This window comes from Saccoglossus kowalevskii, chromosome 7, assembly GCF_978046115.1.
Source record: "Saccoglossus kowalevskii chromosome 7, keSacKowa6.1, whole genome shotgun sequence".
Taxonomy (NCBI): Eukaryota; Metazoa; Hemichordata; class Enteropneusta; family Harrimaniidae; genus Saccoglossus; species Saccoglossus kowalevskii.
Genome location: NC_140647.1, coordinates 23,629,973 through 23,653,785, shown reverse-complemented (window position 1 = coordinate 23,653,785; position 23,813 = coordinate 23,629,973). Strand labels below are relative to the sequence as shown.

General features: G+C 37.1%; 2 protein-coding genes and 1 long non-coding RNA gene across 3 annotated transcripts in view; 1 reads left to right on the top strand and 2 right to left on the bottom strand.

The window, feature by feature from the left end:
* Positions 1 to 9,555, bottom strand: part of LOC146740874 (methanethiol oxidase-like) — a 32,965-nt gene extending 23,410 nt beyond the window's left edge. The window contains exon 1 of the mRNA XM_085501866.1: positions 9,139 to 9,555. Coding sequence (XP_085357992.1) covers positions 9,139 to 9,555 — 417 coding nt within the window. The remainder of the gene's footprint in view (positions 1 to 9,138) is intronic.
* Positions 9,556 to 15,723: 6,168 nt separating this feature from the next.
* On the bottom strand, positions 15,724 to 18,038 carry LOC146740873 (uncharacterized). The gene is made up of 5 exons (XR_014929915.1): positions 17,627 to 18,038; positions 17,045 to 17,262; positions 16,745 to 16,832; positions 16,171 to 16,283; positions 15,724 to 15,907 (listed from the first exon to the last, which is right to left on the bottom strand). It is a non-coding gene; the product is annotated as an uncharacterized LOC146740873 (long non-coding RNA).
* A 2,291-nt stretch (positions 18,039 to 20,329) lies between these two features.
* On the top strand, positions 20,330 to 22,723 carry LOC146740872 (uncharacterized). The gene is made up of 3 exons (XM_085501331.1): positions 20,330 to 20,373; positions 20,595 to 20,673; positions 21,491 to 22,723. Exon 3 carries the CDS (start codon positions 21,596 to 21,598, stop codon positions 22,109 to 22,111), a length of 516 nt encoding a protein of 171 aa, XP_085357457.1. The 5' UTR covers positions 20,330 to 20,373; positions 20,595 to 20,673; positions 21,491 to 21,595; the 3' UTR covers positions 22,112 to 22,723.
* The last annotated feature ends 1,090 nt before the right edge of the window (positions 22,724 to 23,813 follow it).

The following is a 23,813-nucleotide window of genomic DNA, read 5'->3' as shown; positions in this document are numbered from 1 at the left end:
AGCTGTCAAATGAGCTTGCTTCAAATGGCATGACACAAAAGGCAAAGCTGTCAAAAGAGCTTGCATCAAATGGCATGACACAAAAGGCAAAGCGTCAAATGAGCTTGCTTTAAATGGCATGACACAGAATGGAAAGCTGTTAAATGACCTTGCTTCAAATAGCGTGGCACAGAATGCAAAGCTGTCAAATGACCTTGCTTCAAATGGCATGACGCAGAATACACCGCTGTCAAATGAGCTTGCTTTAAATGGCATGACACAGAATGCAAAGCTCTCAAATGATCTTGCTTCAAATGAGATGACACAGAATGCAAAGATGTCAAATGACTGAGCTTGCTTCAAATGGCATGACACAAAATGCAAAGCTGTCAGATGATTGAGCTTGCTTCAAATGGCATGACACAAAATGCAAAGCTGTCAAGTAAGCTTGCTTCGAATGGCATAACACAAAATGCAAAGCTGTCAAATGAGCTTGCTTCAAATGGCATGACGCAAAATGCAAAGCGTCAAATGAGCTTGCTTTAAATGGCATGACACAGAATGGAAAGCTGTTAAATTACCTTGCTTCAAATAGCGTGGAGCAGAATGCAAAGCTGTCAAATGACCTTGCTTAAAATGGCATGACGCAGAATACAAAGCTGTCAAATTACATTGCTTCAAATGGCATGACACAGAATGCAAACCTGTTAAATGACCTTGTTTAAATGTCATCACACAGAATGCAAAACTGTCAAATGACCTTGCTTCAAATGGCATGATGCAGAATGCAAAGCTGTGAAATAACCTTGCTTCATATGGCATGGCGCAAAATGCAAAGGTGTCAAATGATCTTGCTTCAAATAAGATGACGCAGAATGCAAAGCTGTCAAATGACTGAGCTTGCTTCAAATGACATGACACAGAATGCAAAGCTGTCAAATGAGCTTGCTTCAAATGGCATGACACAAAATGCAAATCTGCCAAATCAGCTTGCTTCAAATGGCATGACACAAAATGCAAAGCTGTCAAATGAGCTTGCTTCAAATGGCAAGACACAAAAAGCAAAGCTGTCAAATGAGCTTGCTTCAAACGGCATGACACAGAATGCAAAGCTGTCAAAGAAGCTTGCTTCAAATGCCATAACACAAAATGCAAATCTGTCAAATAACATTGCTTCGAATGGCATGACACAGAATGCAAAGCTGTCAAATGAGCTTGCTGCGAATGGCATGACACAGAATACAAAGCTGTCAAATGAGCTTGCTGCGAATGGCATGACACAGAATGCAAAGCTGTCAAATAACATTGGTTCGAATGGCATGATGCAAAAAGCAAAGCTGTCAAATGACCTTGCTTCAAATGGCATTACACAAAATGCAAGCTGTCAAATGAGCTTGCTTCAAATGGCATGACACAGAATACAAACTGTCAAATGAGCTTGCTTCGAATGGCATGATGCAAAAAGTAAAGCTGTCATATTACCTTGCTTCAAATGGCATGACGCACAATACACCGCTGTCAAATGAGCTTTCTTCAAATGGCATGACTCAGAATGCAAACCTGTTAAATGACCTAGTTTAAATGTCATCACACAGAATGCAAAACTGTCAAATGACCTTTATTCAAATGGCATGATGAAGAATGCAATGCTGTGAAATAACCTTGCTTCATATGGCATGGCGCAAAATGCAAAGGTGTCAAATGATTTTGCTTCAAATAAGATGACGCAGATTGCAAAGCTGTCAAATGACTGAGCTTGCTTCAAATGACATGACACAGAATGCAAAGCTGTCAAATGAGATTGCTTCGAATGGCATGATGCAAAAAGCAAAGCTGTCAAATGACCCTGCTTCAAATGGCATGATGCAGAATGCAAAGCTGTGAAATAACCTTGCTCCATATGGCATGACGCAAAATGCAAAGGTGTCAAATGATCTTGCTTCAAATAAGATGACGCGGAATGCAAAGCTGTCAAATGACTGAGCTTGCTTCAAATGGCATGACGCAGAATGAAAAGCTGTCTAATGAGCTTGCTTCAAATTGCATGACACAAAATGCAAATCTGTCAAATGAGCCTGCTTCAAATGTCATGATGCTGAATGCAAAGCCGTGAAATAAACTTGGTTCATATGGCATGACCCAAAATGCAAAGGTGTCAAATGATCTTGCTTCAAATAAGATGACGCGAAATGCAAAGCTGTCAAATGACTGAGCTTGCTTCAAATTGCATGACACAAAATGCAAATCTGTCAAATGAGCCTGCTTCAAATGGCATGATGCAGAATGCAAAGCTGTGAAATAAATGTGGTTCATATGGCATGACGCAAAAGGCAAAGGTGTCAAATGATCTTGCTTCAAATAAGATGACGCGGAATGCAAAGCTGTCAAATGACTGAGCTTGCTTCAAATTGCATGACACAGAATGAAAAGCTGCCTAATGAGCTTGCTTCAAAGGGATGGCACAAAATGCAAATCTGTCAAATGTGCTTGCTCAAATGAGATGACGCGTAATGCAAAGCTGTCAGATGATTGAGCTTGCTTCAAATGGCATGACACAAAATGCAAAGCTGTCAAGTAAGCTTGCTTCGAATGGCATAACACAAAATGCAAAGCTGTCAAATGAGCTTGCTTCAAATGGCATGACACAAAACGAAAAGCTGTCAAAAGAGCTTGCGTCAAATGGCATGACGCAAAATGCAAAGCGTCAAATGAGCTTGCTTTAAATGGCATGACACAGAATGGAAAGCTGTTAAATGACCTTGCTTCAAATAGCGTGGCACAGAATGCTAAGCTGTTAAATGAGCTTGCTTAAAATGGCATGACGCAGAATGCAAAGCTGTCAAATTACATTGCTTTAAATGGCATGACACAGAATGCAAAGCTGTCAAATTACATTGCTTCAAATTGCAAGACACAGAATGCAAAGTTGTTAAATGACCTTGTCCAAATGTCATCACACAGAATGCAAATCTGACAAATGACCTTGCTTCAAATGGCATGATGCAGAATGCAAAACTGTCAAATAACCTTGCTTCATATGGCATGACGCAAAATGCAAAGATGTCAAATGATCTTGCTTTATATGAGATGACGCAGAATGCAAAGCTGTCAAATGACTGAGCTTGCTTCAAATGGCATGACACAGAATGAAAAGCTGTCTAATGAGCTTGCTTCAAATGGCATGACACAAAATGCAAATCTGCCAAATCAGCTTGCTTCAAATGGCATGACACAAAATGCAAAGCTGTCAAATGAGCTTGCTTCAAATGGCATGACACAAAAAGCAAAGCTGTCAAATGAGCTTGCTTCAAACGGCATGACACAGAATGCAAAGCTGTCAAAGAAGCTTGCTTCAAATGCCATAACACAAAATGCAAATCTGTCAAATAACATTGCTTCGAATGGCATGACACAGAATGCAAAGCTGTCAAATGAGCTTGCTGCGAATGGCATGACACAGAATGCAAAACTGTCAAATAACATTGGTTCGAATGGCATGATGCAAAAAGCAAAGCTGTCAAATGACCTTGCTTCAAATGGCATTACACAAAATGCAAGCTGTCAAATGAGCTTGCTTCAAATGGCATGACACAGAATACAAACTGTCAAATGAGCTTGCTTCAAATGGCATGACACAGAATGCAATGCTGTCAAATGAGCTTGCTTCGAATGGCATGATGCAAAAAGTAAAGCTGTCAAATGACCTTGCTTCAAATGGCATGACGCAGAATACACCGCTGTCAAATGAGCTTGCTTCAAATGGCATGACACAGAATGCAAACCTGTTAAATGACCTTTATTCAAATGGCATGATGAAGAATGCAATGCTGTGAAATAACCTTGCTTCATATGGCATGGCGCAAAATGCAAAGGTGTCAAATGATCTTGCTTCAAATAAGATGACGCAGAATGCAAAGCTGTCAAATGACTGAGCTTGTTTCAAATGACATGACACAGAATGCAAAGCTGTCAAATGAGATTGCTTCGAATGGCATGATGCAAAAAGCAAAGCTGTCAAATGACCCTGCTTCAAATGGCATGATGCAGAATGCAAAGCTGTGAAATAACCTTGCTCCATATGGCATGACGCAAAATGCAAAGGTGTCAAATGATCTTGCTTCAAATAAGATGACGCGGAATGCAAAGCTGTCAAATGGCTGAGCTTGCTTCAAATGGCATGACACAGATTGAAAAGCTGTCTAATGAGCTTGCTTCAAATTGCATGACACAAAATGCAAATCTGTCAAATGAGCCTGCTTCAAATGTCATGATGCTGAATGCAAAGCCGTGAAATAAACTTGGTTCATATGGCATGACCCAAAATGCAAAGGTGTCAAATGATCTTGCTTCAAATAAGATGACGCGGAATGCAAAGCTGTCAAATGACTGAGCTTGCTTCAAATGGCATGACACAGAATGAAAAGCTTGTATAATGAGTTTGCTTCAAATGGCATGACACAAAATGCAAAGCTGTCAAGTAAGCTTGCTCGAATGGCATAACACAAAATGCAAAGCTGTCAAATGAGCTTGCTTCAAATGGCATGACACAAAATGAAAAGCTGTCAAAAGAGCTTGCGTCAAATGGCATGACGCAAAATGCAAAGCGTCAAATGAGCTTGCTTTAAATGGCATGACACAGAATGGAAAGCTGTTAAATGACCTTGCTTCAAATAGAGTGGAACAGAATGCAAAGCTGTCAAATGAGCTTGCTTAAAATGGCATGACGCAGAATGCAAAGCTGTCAAATTACATTGCTTTAAATAGCATGACACAGAATGCAAAGCTGTCAAATTACATTGCTTCAAATTGCAAGACAGAATGCAAAGTTATTAAATGACCTTGTCCAAATGTCATCACACAGAATGCAAATCTGACAAATGACCTTGCCTCAAATGGCATGATGCAGAATGCAAAACTGTCAAATAACCTTGCTTCATATGGCATGACGCAAAATGCAAAGCTGTCAAGTAAGCTTGCTTCGAATGGCATAACACAAAATGCAAAGCTGTCAAATGAGCTTGCTTCAAATGGCATGACACAAAAGGCAAAGCTGTCAAAAGAGCTTGCATCAAATGGCATGACACAAAAGGCAAAGCGTGAAATGAGCTTGCTTTAAATGGCATGACACAGAATGGAAAGCTGTTAAATGACCTTGCTTCAAATAGCGTGGCACAGAATGCAAAGCTGTCAAATGAGCTTGCTTAAAATGGCATGACGCAGAATGCAAAGCTGTCAAATTACATTGCTTTAAATGGCATGACACAGAATGCAAAGCTGTCAAATTACATTGCTTCAAATTGCAAGACAGAATGCAAAGTTGTTAAATGACCTTGTCCAAATGTCATCACACAAATGCAAATCTGACAAATGACCTTGCTTCAAATGGCATAATGAAGAATGCAAAACTGTCAAATAACCTTGCTTCATATGGCATGACGCAAAATGCAAAGATGTCAAATGACTGAGCTTGCTTCAAATGGCATGACACAGAATGAAAAGCTGTCTAATGAGCTTGCTTCAAATGGCATGACACAAAATGCAAATCTGTCAAATCAACTTGCTTCAAATGGCATAACACAAAATGCAAAGCTGTCAAATGAGCTTGCTTCAAGTGGCATGACACAAAATGCAAAGCTGTCAAAAGAGCTTGCTTTAAATGGCATGACACAGAATGGAAAGCTGTTAAATGACCTTGCTTCAAATGGCATGACGCAGAATGCAATGCTGTCAAAAGACCTTGCTTCAAATGGCATGATGCAAAATGCAAAGTTGTCGAATGACTTTGATTCAAATGGCATGATGCAAAATGCAATGTTGTCGAATGACCTTGATTCAAATGAGATGACGCAGAATGCAAAGATATCAAATGACTGAGCTTGCTTCAAATTGCATGACACAGAATGAAAAGCTGTCTAATGAGCCTGCTTCTAATGGGATGACACAAAATCCAAATCTGTCAAATGAGCTTGCTCAAATGGCATGACACAAAATGCAAAGCTGTCAAGTAAGCTTGCTTCGAATGGCATAACACAAAATGCAAAGCTGTCAAATGAGCTTGCTTCAAATGGCATAACACAAAACGAAAAGCTGCCAAAAGAGCTTGCGTCAAATGGCATGACGCAAAATGCAAAGCGTCAAATGAGCTTGCTTTAAATGGCATGACACAGAATGGAAAGCTGTTAAATGACCTTGCTTCAAATAGCGTGGCACAGAATGCAAAGCTGTTAAATGAGCTTGCTTAAAATGGCATGACGCAGAATGCAAAGCTTCAGATGACTGAGCTTGCTTCAAATGAGATGACACAAAATGCAAAGCTGCCAAATGAGCTTGCTTCAAATGGCATGATGCAAAATGCAATGTTGTCGAATGACCTTGATTCAAATGAGATGACGCAGAATGCAAAGATATCAAATGACTGAGCTTGCTTCAAATTGCATGACACAGAATGAAAAGCTGTCTAATGAGCCTGCTTCTAATGGGATGACACAAAATCCAAATCTGTCAAATGAGCTTGCTCAAATGGCATGACACAAAATGCAAAGCTGTCAAGTAAGCTTGCTTCGAATGGCATAACACAAAATGCAAAGCTGTCAAATGAGCTTGCTTCAAATGGCATAACACAAAACGAAAAGCTGCCAAAAGAGCTTGCGTCAAATGGCATGACGCAAAATGCAAAGCGTCAAATGAGCTTGCTTTAAATGGCATGACACAGAATGGAAAGCTGTTAAATGACCTTGCTTCAAATAGCGTGGCACAGAATGCAAAGCTGTTAAATGAGCTTGCTTAAAATGGCATGACGCAGAATGCAAAGCTGTCAAATTACATTGCTTTAAATGGCATGACACAGAATGCAAAGCTGTCAAATTACATTGCTTCAAATGGCAAGACACAGAATGCAAAGTTGTTAAAAGACCTTGTCCAAATGTCATCACACAGAATGCAAATCTGACAAATGACCTTGCTTCAAATGGCATGACACAGAATGCAAAGCTGTCAAATGAGATTGCTTCGAATGGCATGATGCAAAAAGCAAAGCTGTCAAATGACCCTGCTTCAAATGGCATGATGCAGAATGCAAAGCTGTGAAATAACCTTGCTCCATATGGCATGACGCAAAATGCAAAGGTGTCAAATGATCTTGCTTCAAATAAGATGACGCGGAATGCAAAGCTGTCAAATGACTGAGCTTGCTTCAAATGGCATGACACAGAATGAAAAGCTGTCTAATGAGCTTGCTTCAAATTGCATGACACAAAATGCAAATCTGTCAAATGAGCCTGCTTCAAATGTCATGATGCTGAATGCAAAGCCGTGAAATAAACTTGGTTCATATGGCATGACCCAAAATGCAAAGGTGTCAAATGATCTTGCTTCAAATAAGATGACGCGGAATGCAAAGCTGTCAAATGACTGAGCTTGCTTCAAATGGCATGACACAGAATGAAAAGCTGTCTAATGAGCTTGCTTCAAATGGGATGGCACAAAATGCAAATCTGTCAAATGTGCTTGCTCAAATGAGATGACGCGTAATGCAAAGCTGTCAAATGACTGAGCTTGCTTCAAATGGCATGACACAGAATGAAAAGCTGTCTAATGAGCTTGCTTCAAATGGCATGACACAAAATGCAAAGCTGTCAAGTAAGCTTGCTTCAAATGGCATGACACAGAATCCGAAGCTGCCAAATAATCTTGCTTCAAATGGCATGACGCAGAATCCAAAGCTGTCAAATAACCTTGCTTCATATGGCATTACGAAAATGCAAAGCTGTCAAATGAGCTTGCTTCAAATGGCATAACACAGATTGCAAATTTTTCAAATGAGCTTGCTTCAAATGAGATGCCGCAGAATGCAAAGCTGTAAAATGGCTGAGCTTGCTTCAAATGAGATGGCGCAGATTGCAAAGCTGTCAAATCAGCTAGCTTGAAATGGCATATCACAGAATGCAAAGCTGTCAAATGAGCCTGCTTCAAATAAGCTTGCTTCAAATGGCATGACACAGAATGCAAAGCTGTCAAATCAGCTTGCTTCAAATAGTATGACACAGTATGCAAAGCTGTCAAATGAACTTGCTTCAAATGGCATGACACAGAATGCAAAGCTGTCAAACGACCTTGCTTCAAATGGCATGACACAGAATACAAAGCTGTCAAATCAGCTTGCTTCATATGACATTACGCAAAATGCGAAGCTGTCAAATAGTCTTGCTTCAAATGCCATGACACGGAACAAAAAGCTGTCAAATGAGCTTGCTTCAAATGGAATGACACAAAATGCAAAGCTTTCAATTGACTGAGCTAGCTTCAAATGGCATGACGCAGAATGCAAAGCTGTCACATCAGCTTGCATCAAATGGCATATCACAGAATGCAAAGCTGTTAAATGAGCTTGCTTCAAATGGCATAACACAAAATGCAAATCTTTCAAATGAGCTTGCTTCAAATGGCATGACACAGAACAAAAAGCTGTCAAATGAGCTTGCTTCAAATGGAATGACACAAAATGCAAAGCTTTCAATTGACTGAGCTAGCTTCAAATGGCATGACGCAGAATGCAAAGCTGTCAAATAACCTTGCTTCAAATGGCATGACACAGAATGCAAAGCTGTTAAATGACTTTGGTTCAAATTGTGTGATGCAGAATGCAAAGCTGTCAAATGAGCTTGCTTCCAATGGCATGATGCAGAATGCAAAGCTGTCAAATAACCTTGCTTCAAATGGTATGACACAGAATGCAAAGCTGTTAAATGACTTTGGTTCAAATTGTGTGATGCAGAATGCAAAGCTGTCAAATGAGCTTGCTTCAAATGGCATGACGCAGAATGCAAAGCTGTCAAATGAGCTTACTTCAAATGACATGACCCAGAATGCAAAGCTGTCAAATAAGCTTATTTCAAATGGCATGACGCAGAAGGCATAGCTGTTAAATAAGATTCCTGCAAATGGCATGACAGTGAATGCAAAGCTGTCAAATAACCTTGCTTCAAATGGCATGACATAGAATGCAAAGCTGTCAAACAACCTTGCTTCAAATGGCATGACACAGAATGCAAAGCTGTTAAATGACTTTGGTTCAAATTGTGTGATGTAGAATGCAAAGCTGTCAAATGAGCTTGCTTCAAATGGCATGACGCAGAATGCAAAGCTGCCGAATGAGCTTACTTCAAATGGCATGACCCAGAATGCAAAACTGTCAAATAAGCTTATTTCAAATGGCATGACGCAGAATGCAAAGCTGTCAAATGGGCTTACTTCAAATGGTATGACCCAGAATGCAAAGCTGTCAAATAAGCTTATTTCAAATGGCATGACGCAGAAGGCATAGCTGTTAAATAAGATTCCTGCAAATGGCATGACAGTGAATGCAAAGCTGTCAAATAATCTTGCTTCATATGACATGACGGAAAATGCAAATCTGTCAAATAACCTTGCTTCAAATGCCATGACACAGAACGAAAAGCTATCAAATGAGCTTGCTTCAAATGGCATGACACAAAATGCAAAGCTAGCAAATGAGCGTGCTTCAAGTGGCATGACACAAAATGCAAAGCTGTCAAAAGAGCTTGCTTCAAATGCCATGACGGAAAATGCAAAGCGTCAAATGAGCTTGCTTTAAATGGCATGAAACAGAATGGAAAGCTGTTAAATGACCTTGCTTCAAATGGCATGACGCAGAATGCAATGCTGTCAAATGACCTTGCTTAAAATGGCATGACGCAGAATGCAAAGCTGTCAAATTACATTGCTTCGAATGGCATGATGCAAAAAGCAAAGCTGTCAAATGACCCTGCTTCAAATGGCATGATGCAGAATGCAAAGCTGTGAAATAACCTTGCTCCATATGGCATGACGCAAAATGCAAAGGTGTCAAATGATCTTGCTTCAAATAAGATGACGCAGAATGCAAAGCTGTGAAATGACTGAGCTTGCTTCAAATGGCATGACACAGAATGAAAAGCTGTCCAATGAGCTTGCTGCAAATTGCATGACACAAAATGCAAATCTGTCAAATGAGCCTGCTTCAAATGTCATGATGCTGAATGCAAAGCTGTGAAATAAACTTGCTCCATATGGCATGACGCAAAATGCAAAGGTGTCAAATGATCTTGCTTCAAAAAAGATGACGCAGAATGCAAAGCTGTGAAATGACTGAGCTTGCTTCAAATGGCATGACACAGAATGAAAAGCTGTCTAATGAGCTTGCTTCAAATTGCATGACACAAAATGCAAATCTGTCAAATGTGCTTGCTCAAATAAGATGACGCGTAATGCAAAGCTGTCAGATGATTGAGCTTGCTTCAAATGGCATGACACAAAATGCAAAGCTGTCAAGTAAGCTTGCTTCGAATGGCATAACACAAAATGCAAAGCTGTCAAATGAGCTTGCTTCAAATGGCATGACACAAAATGAAAAGCTGTCAAAAGAGCTTGCGTCAAATGGCATGACGCAAAATGCAAAGCGTCAAATGAGCTAGCTTTAAATGGCATGACACAGAATGCAAAGCTGTCAAATTACATTGCTTTAAATGGCATGACACAGAATGCAAATCTGTCAAATTACATTGCTTCAAATTGCAAGACAGAATGCAAAGTTGTTAAATGACCTTGTCCAAATGTCATCACACAGAATGCAAATCTGACAAATGACCTTGCCTCAAATGGCATGATGCAGAATGCAAAACTGTCAAATAACCTTGCTTCATATGGCATGACGCAAAATGCAAAGATGTCAAATGATCTTGCTTTAAATGAGATGACGCAGAATGCAAAGCTGTCAAATGACTGAGCTTGCTTCAAATGGCATGACACAGAATGAAAAGCTGTCTAATGAGCTTGCTTCAAATGGCATGACACAAAATGCAAATCTGTCAAATCAGCTTGCTTCAAATGGCATAACACAAAATGCAAAGCTGTCAAATGAGCTTGCTTCAAGTGGCATGACACAAAATGCAAACCTGTCAAAAGAGCTTGCTTCAAATGGCATGACGCAAAATGCAAAGCGTCAAATGAGCTTGCTTTAAATGGCATGACACAGAATGGAAAGCTGTTAAATGACCTTGCTTCAAATGGCATGACGCAGAATGCAATGCTGTCAAATGACCTTGCTTAAAATGGCATGACGCAGAATGCAAAGCTGCCGAATGAGCGTGCTTCAAATGGCATGACACAGAATGCATGGCAGTCAAATGACCTTGCTTCAAATGAGATGACACAAAATCCAAATCTGTCATATGAGCTTGCTCAAATGGCATGACACAAAATGCAAAGCTGTCAAATGAGCTTGCTTCAAATGGCATGACACAAAATGAAAAGCTGTTAAAATAGCTTGCTTCAAATGGCATGACGCAAAATGCAAAGCGTCAAATGAGCTTGCTTTAAATGGCATGACACAGAATGGAAAGCTGTTAAATTACCTTGCTTCAAATAGCGTGGAGCAGAATGCAAAGCTGTCAAATGAGCTTGCTCAAATGAGATGACGCTGAATGCAAAGCTTCAGATGACTGAGCTTGCTTCAAATAAGCTGACGCAGAATCCAAAGCTGTCAGATAACCTTGCTTTAAATGGCATGACACAGAATCCGAAGCTGCCAAATAATCTTGCTTCAAATGGCATGACGCAGAATCCAAAGCTGTCAAATAACCTTGCTTCATATGGCATTACGAAAATGCAAAGCTGTCAAATGAGCTTGCTTCAAATGGCATAACACAGATTGCAAATTTTTCAAATGAGCTTGCTTCAAATGAGATGGCGCAGATTGCAAAGCTGTCAAATCAGCTTGCTTGAAATGGCATATCACAGAATGCAAAGCTGTCAAATGAGCCTGCTTCAAATGAGCTTGTTTCAAATGGCATGACACAGAATGCAAAGCTGTCAAATGAGCTTGCTTCAAATAGTATGACACAGTATGCAAAACTGTCAAATGAACTTGCTTCAAATGGCATGACACAGAATGCAAAGCTGTCAAACGACCTTGCTTCAAATGGCATGACACAGAATACAAAGCTGTCAAATCACCTTGCTTCATATGACATGACACAGCATGCAAAGCTGTCAAATAACCTTGCTTCATATAACATTACGCACAATGCGAAGCTGTCAAATAATCTTGCTTCAAATGCCATGACACAGAACAAAAAGCTGTTAAATGAGCTTGCTTCAAATGGAATGACACAAAATGCAAAGCTTTCAATTGACTGAGCTAGCTTCAAATGGCATGACGCAGAATGCAAAGCTGTCACATCAGCTTGCTTCAAATGGCATGACACAGAATGCAAAGCTGTTAAATGACTTTGGTTCAAATTGTGTAATGCAGAATGCAAAGCTGTCAAATGAGCTTACTTCAAATGGCATGACCCAGAATGCAAAGCTGTCAAATAAGCTTATTTCAAATGGCATGACCCAGAAGGCATAGCTGTTAAATAAGATTCCTGCAAATGGCATGACAGTGAATGCAAAGCTGTCAAATAACCTTGCTTCAAATGGCATGACATAGAATGCAAAGCTGTCAAATAACCTTGCTTCAAATGGCATGACACAGAATGCAAAGCTGTTAAATGACTTTGGTTCAAATTGTGTGATGTAGAATGCAAAGCTGTCAAATGAGCTTGCTTCAAATGGCATGACGCAGAATGCAAAGCTGTCGAATGAGCTTACTTCAAATGGCATGACCCAGAATGCAAAACTGTCAAATAAGCTTATTTCAAATGGCATGACGCAGAAGGCATAGCTGTTAAATAAGATTCCTGCAAATGGCATGACAGTGAATGCAAAGCTGTTAAATGACATTGGTTCAAATCGCGTGATGCAGAATGCAAAGCTGTCAAATAACCTTGCTTCAAATGGCATGACACAGAATGCAAAGCTGTCAAATAACCTTGCTTCAAATGGCATGACACAGAATGCAAAGCTGTCAAATAATCTTGCTTCATATGACATGACGGAAAATGCAAATCTGTCAAATAACCTTGCTTCAAATGCCATGACACAGAACAAAAAGCTATCAAATGAGCTTGCTTCAAATGGCATGACACAAAATGCAAAGCTAGCAATTGACTGAGCTAGATTCAAATGGCATGACACCGAATGCAAAGCTGTCGATTAACATTGCTTCAAATAGCATGACACAGAATACAAAGCTGTCAAATAACCTTGCTTCCTAATTGTTAGAGAATTGACAAACAAACAACAAGGTGGCAAATTGGTAATTGTAAGATAAGGGAATTATTTGAAAGCACATATGTTACTGGATTATTCGCAACCTGTCTTACAACATCCACAAGATAAAGAACTGCATACCACATATGGACATAATGAAAATTGTAAATGGCTGTGGTCGTTGTGCTCCTCGTGTGCGACATTTATGTTGATGTTTTCCACATTCCAATACGCCTTTCTAATGTAATCAAGTATGAGGTTTGACCTTGCACTAATTACCGACTTAATTATAATTAAGCTTGATAACGTCTCAGTTTGTACTCGTTTATCTGTGCAATAGCCAAAGTCGCCATCTTTGTTTATATGAGGCTTATATATCTCACGTATGCGTGGTGAGACGACTACCGTCCTTTAAATTCCAGCTGAAATTACGGCAAGGTCCTACAGACTTGGAATATGAAAAATATACACTAATACTAATGACAACTATAGAACATTTTGTTCTTTGCCTCAAATGTTTTCCAGTGCAGAAAGACAAGCTAATGGAGAGGAAGTCAAATATATCTAACAACGTCTATGCAGATCTTGAACAAAAGAAAGGAATGCCAATTGCTGGGAGACACAAACATATAATGATGACAGGTGTACAAGCATTAACAAACTAGTCATACAATTGCCTTTAATATCCTTATATTAAGCCCGGGGTGGTGGTGGGTCACTCTATATTAAAGCCTTACAGCATGTGCATTCTTGCTAAAAAAAATAATAGGCACCTAGAGCTGGCAGCACATTGGAAAACTATACCCCATATTGCAGATTCAATGTAAATTCAGTACACCCTGGAGCAGACATATGAAAAACACACCCCCGATTTCAGACATATATCCTACATTCTACCCATATTGCAAGCATTCTCTGTCGTTTTTTGCACTCAAGTGGAGTGTGGTCAACTCAAACAATCTACTTGCGTTTGCTGTGTATACAACTCTTTGGTTGGTGTCATTTGTTGTTCGATGACACTACGTGAAATTGCGAAAATACAGATTGTATTCATCAGTAGATTAGCCTGTATTATCAGAAAATCAATGAGAATACAGGGAAATGTAACATTTTATTCATGTAAATACAGTGTGAATACAGGCTGTCTTCACGTGTATTTGCACTCATTTAATACAGGGATAATACACTTCCTTTATGGACCTGCATTCACAGTAAATGCATTCCTGTATTTACCTGCATCAGTGTTGTATTTTCTGTGAATAAATGTTGATACAGGAAGTCTATTATTCATGTATTAATTTAGTGTATAGATACAGATTAATACAGGGACTTATCTTCCTGGATTCATACTTGATCAGCTTAATACATGGAATGCATTCACATTGATTTGTATAAATACAACCCAATTCGAGATCTGTATTTTCATGCATTTATACGAAACCAGCTTAATTCAAACCCTGTATTTTCGTGGAATCACAAGTACATGGAATGCATTCACATTGATTTGTATAAATACAACCAAATTTAAGATCTGTATTTTCGTGAAATTAATACAGGGAAGCATTTATATAAAATATTGGTTGATGTAGTAATGGTAGCTGCTGTATCACTTTCATAGAGGGCTACTTCATTCATGGTTTCTGGGAAAAGATATTTGAACCATGGGCGTATTCCACAGAGGTGCTGAACCCTCAGTTTAGTTTTTACACAAAGAATTCTGTGAAAGGTATTCATATGCCCACATGATTGGCGCATGCATTCTGAAGTAAGAATGGTGAGGACATTGTTATCTTCTTTAGAGAACTTTATGAAGAAAACAGAATCCAGATACAGTCATTTAAAATTATTAGCTGCAGCAATGATAGTGGGGTTATTCCTTGTAACTCATGGGAACAGTGGCCAGCAGTCGCATACATAGATGCATACATTCAGCACACACACACAAATCTATATTTTCCTTAATATAGAAAATACATTATGATTTATTAGTACTCATCACAAAACAATGAAAACGTGTAAACACATAAATGTTTGAAACCTTTGCAAAAAATACTCCATAAATGTTAATAAATAAGACACCACCCCTCTATCAAAATTGAATGTGTGTGAATCCCCCCTCAAAAAAAACAATAAATGTGAAAGAATTTCTTAAAACTTGTAAATAATAACATACAATCCTCCCACACATGTAAATACAATAAGAAATAAAAAAAACTCGATCCCATTCCCCATGTAAAAATTAAATGTGAAAAATCCTTTAAACTTGTAAATGATGGCATAACACGTCTCTCGAATGTAAATACTATAAAATAATGCCCCCCCCCCCCAATGAAAATAATAAATAAATGCGAAACATCCATTAAAACTTGTAAATGGTAACATGTCAGTGTCTCAAATGTAAAAAAAATGAAAACACTCCCCCACATATAGTTAAAAAGAAACACTATCAAAATTAAACACATGAGGAAACCCCATCCCTCAAAAAAAAAATTATCAACACATGCAGCTGGTTGGATATTTTTTTGCTGGTTTTTGCCTTTCTGTAAACACTGTTGAGCGGAGTCTTTTTTTAACCAATCTTTTCATAATGCCTTTGTCATGAAGACGACGATCTAGTGAAGAGATGAGCTCATTTTTTGGAGCAGCTCTCCATCTTGTTGATTTGAGGAGAGAGCCATCCTCCTGGTCCTCTTCACCAGACATCAATTCAGGGTCCACTTCTTTCCACATGGCTCTCTCCTCTTCATTCTCTAAGACTCATGCGTCTCTGCATTGTCTGTAAGAAAACATTCGATGACATAAATACTAATGTAACAATTACAACTTATAGTAAAGTGTCAAGTAGTCAACAAAAATACAATTGTAATTGTATTACCGATAATCAGCAAAATGTTATTATTACATGAAAACAAATATATAACTGCTGATTATGGTGAAATAGTTAAATCACAATAAATTAATGTGATAAATTATTGAGTGTTGGAGTACACAAATTTATTCAATATTCTAACAATATATTTATAATTTATCACAACATACCTGCCAGCGTAGTGTGTTTAGACGCTTCGCCATCTTATTTTTGTTTTTTAATGCTGGGTTTTGTCCTTCTCTAGCATGTATTCTCTTATTTTCATAAGCTCTTCGTACAGCAACTAGAAAGATATTGATAAAGCAACAGTACTACAATGCAACTAATATAGAATGAGTTGAATAGTATTCTTCAATAGTAATATATTCAAGTTACTTCATAACTCATTAAAATTCATCAAAAATTTAAACAAGTCATGTCTCTTTGATAGCACATTGAAACACATGAAATTGTGGTTGGGTATCACAATAGAAGACAGGATTTGCATGAAACAGTCAAGGTTGTGTTAGTTTGCCATAGGGATACATGTAATTTCAAAGAAATACAACAGTACTGTGACTCAAAGAGAAGATTAAACGAATCAATAACGAATAATTAATATGAATAAAGTGTTCCCGATAGGAATCAACTATTGGAACATCAATGAAAACCACAAAGCAATAACCATATGGTTCACTTCTTGAGTTACAGGTATAATTGTCAACAATAAGCAAAGCAGTAACTGATAATTACATTTTTACTTACATTGATACTCATTTTCTGAATATTTGTCGTCAAACTTAATTGGTCCATAATCTTTTCTCTTATCTGTCTGTTGTGTTCAGCATTCCAACTATTAACAAAAAACTAATGCTGATAAAAAAGATAAAATTACCTAACGATGACAAACCATAGACCCTTTAATAATCTATTATAAAGTACATGGACGAACATAATATGATACACATGAACCTGTTGAGTCATTAAACTACACATATTTGCAAAATAATTCAATAAAGCATCAGATTGATTTGTAGCATGTGTAAATGTTTAAGCAACACTTACCGAAAGCTCTGATGGTGTTCTAATTTTTTGTTTTTTTTTGTTGACTGTGTCTGACATTGTTGTTGCCGATGCTGCCTTTGTTGTAGTATAGAATCTTCAAGTTTTTTTCAGATTTTTTAATCTAGACAATATGCAGTCTTTCAAATCTTCTTGCTGTGATGACATGTTGCTGCAAGTTTCCTGGAGAGAATTAAAATTCTCATATATAAATTGAAAGTCTGTAAAGAAGCATATATGCAAATTTGTTAATGTGTGTTCAAGTTCTAAACAAAAGAGAGAGTACATCCTGTGAAGAAGCCTATTGTTTGAAACTATTGTGTACTTGACTTTTAATCAGGATCCACAACATATGGTACACAGGATATGCTGACAAAACAATGCTTTGAGTGTCTATGCCCATACATAAACGAAATATAGGAAAGGCTACTAACATAGCAAATATATCAGATAAATACACCAACACTGTAGGAAAAATTAAACGTTATATATTTAATCTTAGATCCAGGATCGGCGCCACAAATAACTAGAAAGGTGCAAATGCGATTGATCGAAATTAACTTACATATAAAACTGAACAATTACCTGCAGTCTGACTATCTTGTGCATACCCCACAGTATTTGAATTCTGTTGTTGAAGTGGCTGTCTTGGCGTTGACCATCTTGGTGGCTGGGTTGTCTGTGCATCTAGGTATAGAGTGGATGTTGAGCATGAGGCTGCTGTGGCTGAACCATGATGAACTCAACTAGCCGGGTAAAACGGAGTACTACTATTGAAATCAGATTCGGCAAAACTTGATGAAGCGTTTTCTTCCATAATGTTGTTGAATGCTTCATTAGCATTTAGACGTCTTCTTGAATTCATGTTAGGATGTTGAACTTCGGGTGTAAAGTTGAAGAAGACTGTTCACGTCAGCACGGATGCAATGACAAACATAGACTGACCCTTCACTAGTTTGTGTACACGAAAGGTTGTCGTATGGCGGCGCTGTTGTGACTACCTAGCTGTATCATTAAAACGTGTGCCTAATTCTTTCTTTTTTTAAGTGTTTGTAAATCCACAATATGCAAATATCGCATATAAAAATTAATTTTCAATCCTTGATGTGAATTTGTTTCAATAAAAGCTGAAGACATCAAGTTTACCTCTACTTAAGTAAGAATACAGGCCGGTCTAGAGGACCTTTCTATGCCAGTGAGGTCAACAATGTGTCTTGTCACACTTGACAATGACAACAGTTATTCTTGTTTCACGATTATTGTCCCATAAAATATACCATACTGTATTTGAATCACTTTTCCGTTGTCTGCAAAGTTTCAAGCATTATTATAATTTAGTTAGTATTGCTGAAGCACGTCGAAATTAGCATGTCAGAACTACTGTCAAAACAATGCTTATATGAATGCGGCCACTGTTTTAGATGGATGGGAAAGTCCTCGTTTTACAACCACAAGCGTACTTATTTCGAACCTTACGGTTACTGGGCTGATGATGATGGAAAAAAGATTGAAGTCGAAACAGGTAAGCATGCTTTTGCACTGTTATGTTTTCCATCAGGAACACCAGTATGATATGCAAGATTCAAATATCTACACAGACAGAAATTATAAAGTTCTTAGCAGACGGTGTTAGTAGGCAATTGGCATTGTATTGCTTTACAATAATTTTTTTTCTTTGTGGGAGGGGGGGGGGGTCAATACCACACCAACAATGTCCATGTGGCTGATAATAACAATGTCTTATAGAAAAACACAAAGTGGGATATGATCATATAGCACTGTCATCTTCAAGATACACAAAACTTACAAATAAAAAAAATGTTGCTAATAAATTTGCTTGATTTTAAGTTTAAAGGCTGCTCAACACTAATACAACCTAAAATTTGTCCAAATCTCAGTATTTTGTTCACTGAGTCAGTGTATATTTATTTCTGTGCAGAAAAGGTGGGTTAACCATACAGTTTCAAAAGAAAAACTAGGGTATAAAATAGCACTGATAGTGTTTTAGAACTTTTTACCAATGGTTCTTATAGCGAAGATTTGTCTTTGTTTCACAAATCTTTGCTGGTGACATGGGGGTAATAAAAATATAATATTGTGGCTCATGAGCACTTTTTGTTGTCTGAATTTATTTTGAAAATCTAGATTGTGCATATATATTTAAAATGAAATCAAACATGTTCTATGGGCATGTTTTGAGTGTCACAAGGTGGCGAAAGTTTTGTCATTAACATGCAGTGTTTTTTGACAAATGGGACACATTTCTGGGCTGTAAATGCGATATCGATAAAAACAAGGATTAGAATACCACTTTAAAGCTGGATGTGTACTGACATTAGAATTTCAGCTAAAATATTGATGTGAACAAAATGAAGGGTCTTCATACCTTATAATGTAAAAAAAAAGACATAAAATCTGTTTGTGGTAATAATTTTTTAAAAATTATTAGGCCCAAAAAAAAATAGATCTGTTTCTGGTCCGAAGTTTCTTAAAAATCAATGCGGTGATACGTTTTTTTTTCCCTTTTTTTTTTAAATTGAGTTTTAGAAACAAAACTGGATGAAACTGACTTGTCATACGCTAACACAGACACTATAGAGAGAAATCAAGAAATTCAATCTGCACATGCGTGAACAAGATACTGTGCCATCAACGACAAGCATACTTCACTTTTTTTTTTCTTTTTTTCAAATTAAAAAAAAAAAAAAACTTTCGAGAGCGGCCTTTTGAACTGACGACCAGAAACAGATCTATTTTTTTGTTCTTAGTCAAATATAAAAAGAAAATAAGTCATTGTATTCCATATTATTTTGAAGTAATCTAATGCTATACACTGTTGTCCCATTGAACACATTAAAACAGAATTACAAATAAAAATAATTTATTTTAATAATATGTAAACAGGATTATCATGATAAAGTTAAATCACAAAATTTAGTATAAATTAATTGAATGTTTCTTTTATTCAACTCATAATTCTTAGTTTTTTGCAATAAGTTTAGTATTTTATTTAGTTGCAGCTTTACATGAAGTTGAAGTACATCCAGTTCATGTGCCTGATGGCAGTGATGCTGTTGCTGTCCAAATTTTACCAAAAGATGCCCATAACCAGTCATTACAGAAATCAGATGAACAATGTTAGGAACAATGGTGAGATGATTTAACTTAATGATAAAAATTCAGTCCCAAATAAAGGCTCTACAGTATAGAATTTCAGTATGGAGGTCATTAGGCCTGTATGGTTAAACAGGAAGTCTGCCATGCTAAAGGCACTCAAACTATCTTTTGTGTCTATGGCATTGTATTTTTGCACTCTTTGACACTGCGCTGCTGTAAGTATTTGGTGTATGACAAAATTGTTTTACAGTCTGAAAAGTTGTTACATGTTGAATGTATGGAAGAAATTCAGTCTGGCCTCCAATATGGATGTCATATGATACTAAAATTTATGTGAAATGGGGCAAGTGAAAGACATGTATTGATCAATGTTTCATCAAATAAAATAATCCTTATAGTTATTGTACTCATTTATATTTTATGGCATCATTTCCAGTTTAATCACTGATGTTGAAGAAGATCACAGTGAATTTAATGTATATTCTAGCTCTGAAGAAAAGAAAGATAGCAATGAAGTAAGTCTATGATTATTGAGGTGTGGCTACATCTTGCAGCACAGGGTAGATGGTTTCCTGGCCTTTGTTTAGTATTTAAGTGATTGTCACTGTTCAGTCATGTAAGCTTTTCTACTGTGACATTTGCAAACCGTTACATCAGTTTTTCTCACAACAAAATTGTGATATATGTATACAATTACTATTCATAATTATCATGTTTAATCATGGTATTTATATTCAAAGCCATTCATGTCAACATTTTCCATGATTGAGTAACCCAAATGCTCCCCAAAACACAATGACAGAACTTTACCAGTCTGAGAGCTGTTTACAACTGCAAATATAATGGCACACTGCCTAGGTGGGTGAAATAAATGGCACACAGTCATACTTTTAAAAACGCAAGTTCAATCAGTTAAACTTTATTTATGAAATCAAAGATTTTGATCATTATTAGATCAATATAATTTATTGATAAGGGACACAATTTGAATTTTTTCTTTTTTTTTTTATTGTCTATTTTCTTCTCAATTTTTCCTATGACATGGACAATCATACCAAGCTATGTTTTTTGTTTTTTTTTTTGAAAAATGAAAGTGTGCCAACTACTAATCCTCCATTGGTTAGGTGTCATTTTATACCCAATGTTGAAAAAGTACACAATAAAAAAGTAAGAAAGCGTCTCAGGTCATTAAATACAGAACAGAAGAGCACAGGGACTGTGCATTGTAAACGCTTGTCCACTTAACCAATAGATTTGTTGACATGATCACAGCTTGTTGAAAAGTGTATACTTCTCCCCAATGCTCATTAACAGTGTAATTTTATTTTATAGAGATCAATTAATTATGATAGATGTCAGTCATCAGGAATTGGGCCATCAATCAATAAAGAAAATGTACAAGAGGTCTGGGTAGATGAGGCTGACATCAAGGAAGCCATGCAGTTCAACAATGATGTGCCTGACAATCAACATGCTGATACAACACAAACGGATCATTCTCATTTGATGACTGCAATATTATTGTTTATTCTTTCATGGCAACAAACCTATGTTATTTCTGATAGAGGTATTCAGTGCCTTGTGGCATTCATCAAACATCTGCTACTGACAATAGCTACGATCTTTAACATTGATGCGCTGACAAAGTTTGTAAAAATTTTACCAGGCACATTGTTCACTATTAGGAAATTTCTGGGACTTGACAGAGACGCATTCAAGCAATATGTGGTATGTGCTAAATGCCATAGTGTTTATTTATTTGAGGATTGTTTTAAAACCAAGTTTAACGGAAAGAAAGTTTCATTAAAGTACCAGCATGTTGCCTTTCCACAACATCAACATCGGTCACGTCAAAAGCAATGTGATGAAGTGTTACTCAAAAAGGTAAAAGGACAAAATGGTCGAAAGTACAGTACTTGTATCCCAAGAAAGTTTATTGTTATAGAAGTCTAGTTACATCCCTGGAAATGTTTGTTAGAAGACCTGGATTTACAACTGCATGCAACAAGTGGAGAGCAAGACAACCAGGAAAAAACATTTTGAATGACATCTATGACGGGAAAGCGTGGAAAGACTTTTTCAATGAAGAATATTTTAAAAGTAAATTTCACTTGTGTCTTACATTGAATGTGGACTGGTTACTGTACCATCTGATGGCCCCTGTATTTCAGTAATAAAATGTGTAAAAATTGCAGATGTTTTGTGTCACAAAAGAAAAGTTACTGTATGTGGCGTCATAAAATGCATTATAGGGCATACTATTTCAGTATCTTGGATTTTCTTTGATAACAGTTGTGAGAGAGCGAATACATTTTTCAGATTTTGTATATAATTGTTTATTATTTTATTATTTTATATGCTGGTCTGCTCTACATAATCATACTTGTTTACTCAGAATGTGATTTTTAAAAGTTTACCTTGGACTATAATCACCCATGCCAGCAGTCTCACTGAAATTATTTACATATGCTTATATTGGTAATACGCTTCTAATATGCAAATTTTTTTCTGTTCATGTGCTTTAAAATGTTTTTAATAAATCATTTTGTTTTGCAAAACAGAGTACCATGTTTCAGGTGTTATTTTTTGATATACACTTCCCATTTGATTGAATAAGGTACTGCATGTGCTTTATTGCTATGGTAAACCTGCCAGTCTGTATTTTTATTAATATTTGGCGAAATGTTTGAGGTCCACCTTTACCAGAGATGTAACTTTTTAAATATGATGCATTCTGTGTTTCAAAATAATTTTTTTAAATGAAAATTTTGTGAATTTGTGTTGATTTTAAGTGTTTGCATTGTACACGTATACAGCACTGGTCAATATGCATCTTGAACTTCAACACAAAAGATTCTACCAACCATTGAGTTTGTGCCAAAAAACTTGATTTGGTTCATTTTAACTTGAAATTAAAATGTTTTCTGCTGCACAATGCCCCCCCCCCCCATTCCATTCATGAAAGTATCTTACAATGCAATGTTTGTTAGAAGCATTCATGACAAAGTAGACTGGCCCAGCTGTGATGACTTTTTTTCATTTAAATGATAATAATAAAAAAAAAAATTGGAAAAAATAATTTTGCAAAATTTCGCGGTTAAAGGGGATTTTGCAGTAACACCTCCATTTCGCTATTTTTTTTTTCTTAATTTTAAATTAAAAAATAAATTATTCGCCCAGACTGTGCCAGTCTAATAACAAAGCAATGTTACATCCCCTAAACATGGCTGTCAGTATACATACTAGTCTTGCACAATTATAGTTACCATAAATGATTTAATGTCCAATTCCCAATCAAGTATGGCAAAACATGCAGGAAAGCAAAACAAGGTTTGGACTACATATATAGCGAAACTAATTGCCCAGGAGTAAATAACAACCTGTCAAATTTGTACTTTTTTATCAAGCAATAATGCACAGCATGGGCGAGTTTGAATTGGGGGTGTTGTGTCGTTTTGAATAAGGAAATTGTTATTTCTTGGTATACCCAAGGGGTCATACCGGTAACAACATATAAATACCCGAGGTGAGATGTGTACTTATAGTTTTTCAGTATAGTTCAAAACATGTCTTCAAATTTCTCAGCATGTACAGAAACAGATAGCCCCGTTAAGATCAATTCCATATGTTGACGATGTATCTGCACCCCCCCCTG

Bases quoted from the DNA above. Each gene is read 5' to 3' on its own strand.
- LOC146740872 (XM_085501331.1), top strand. From the start codon at position 21,596: ATGCAGTTCAACAATGATGTGCCTGACAATCAACATGCTGATACAACA.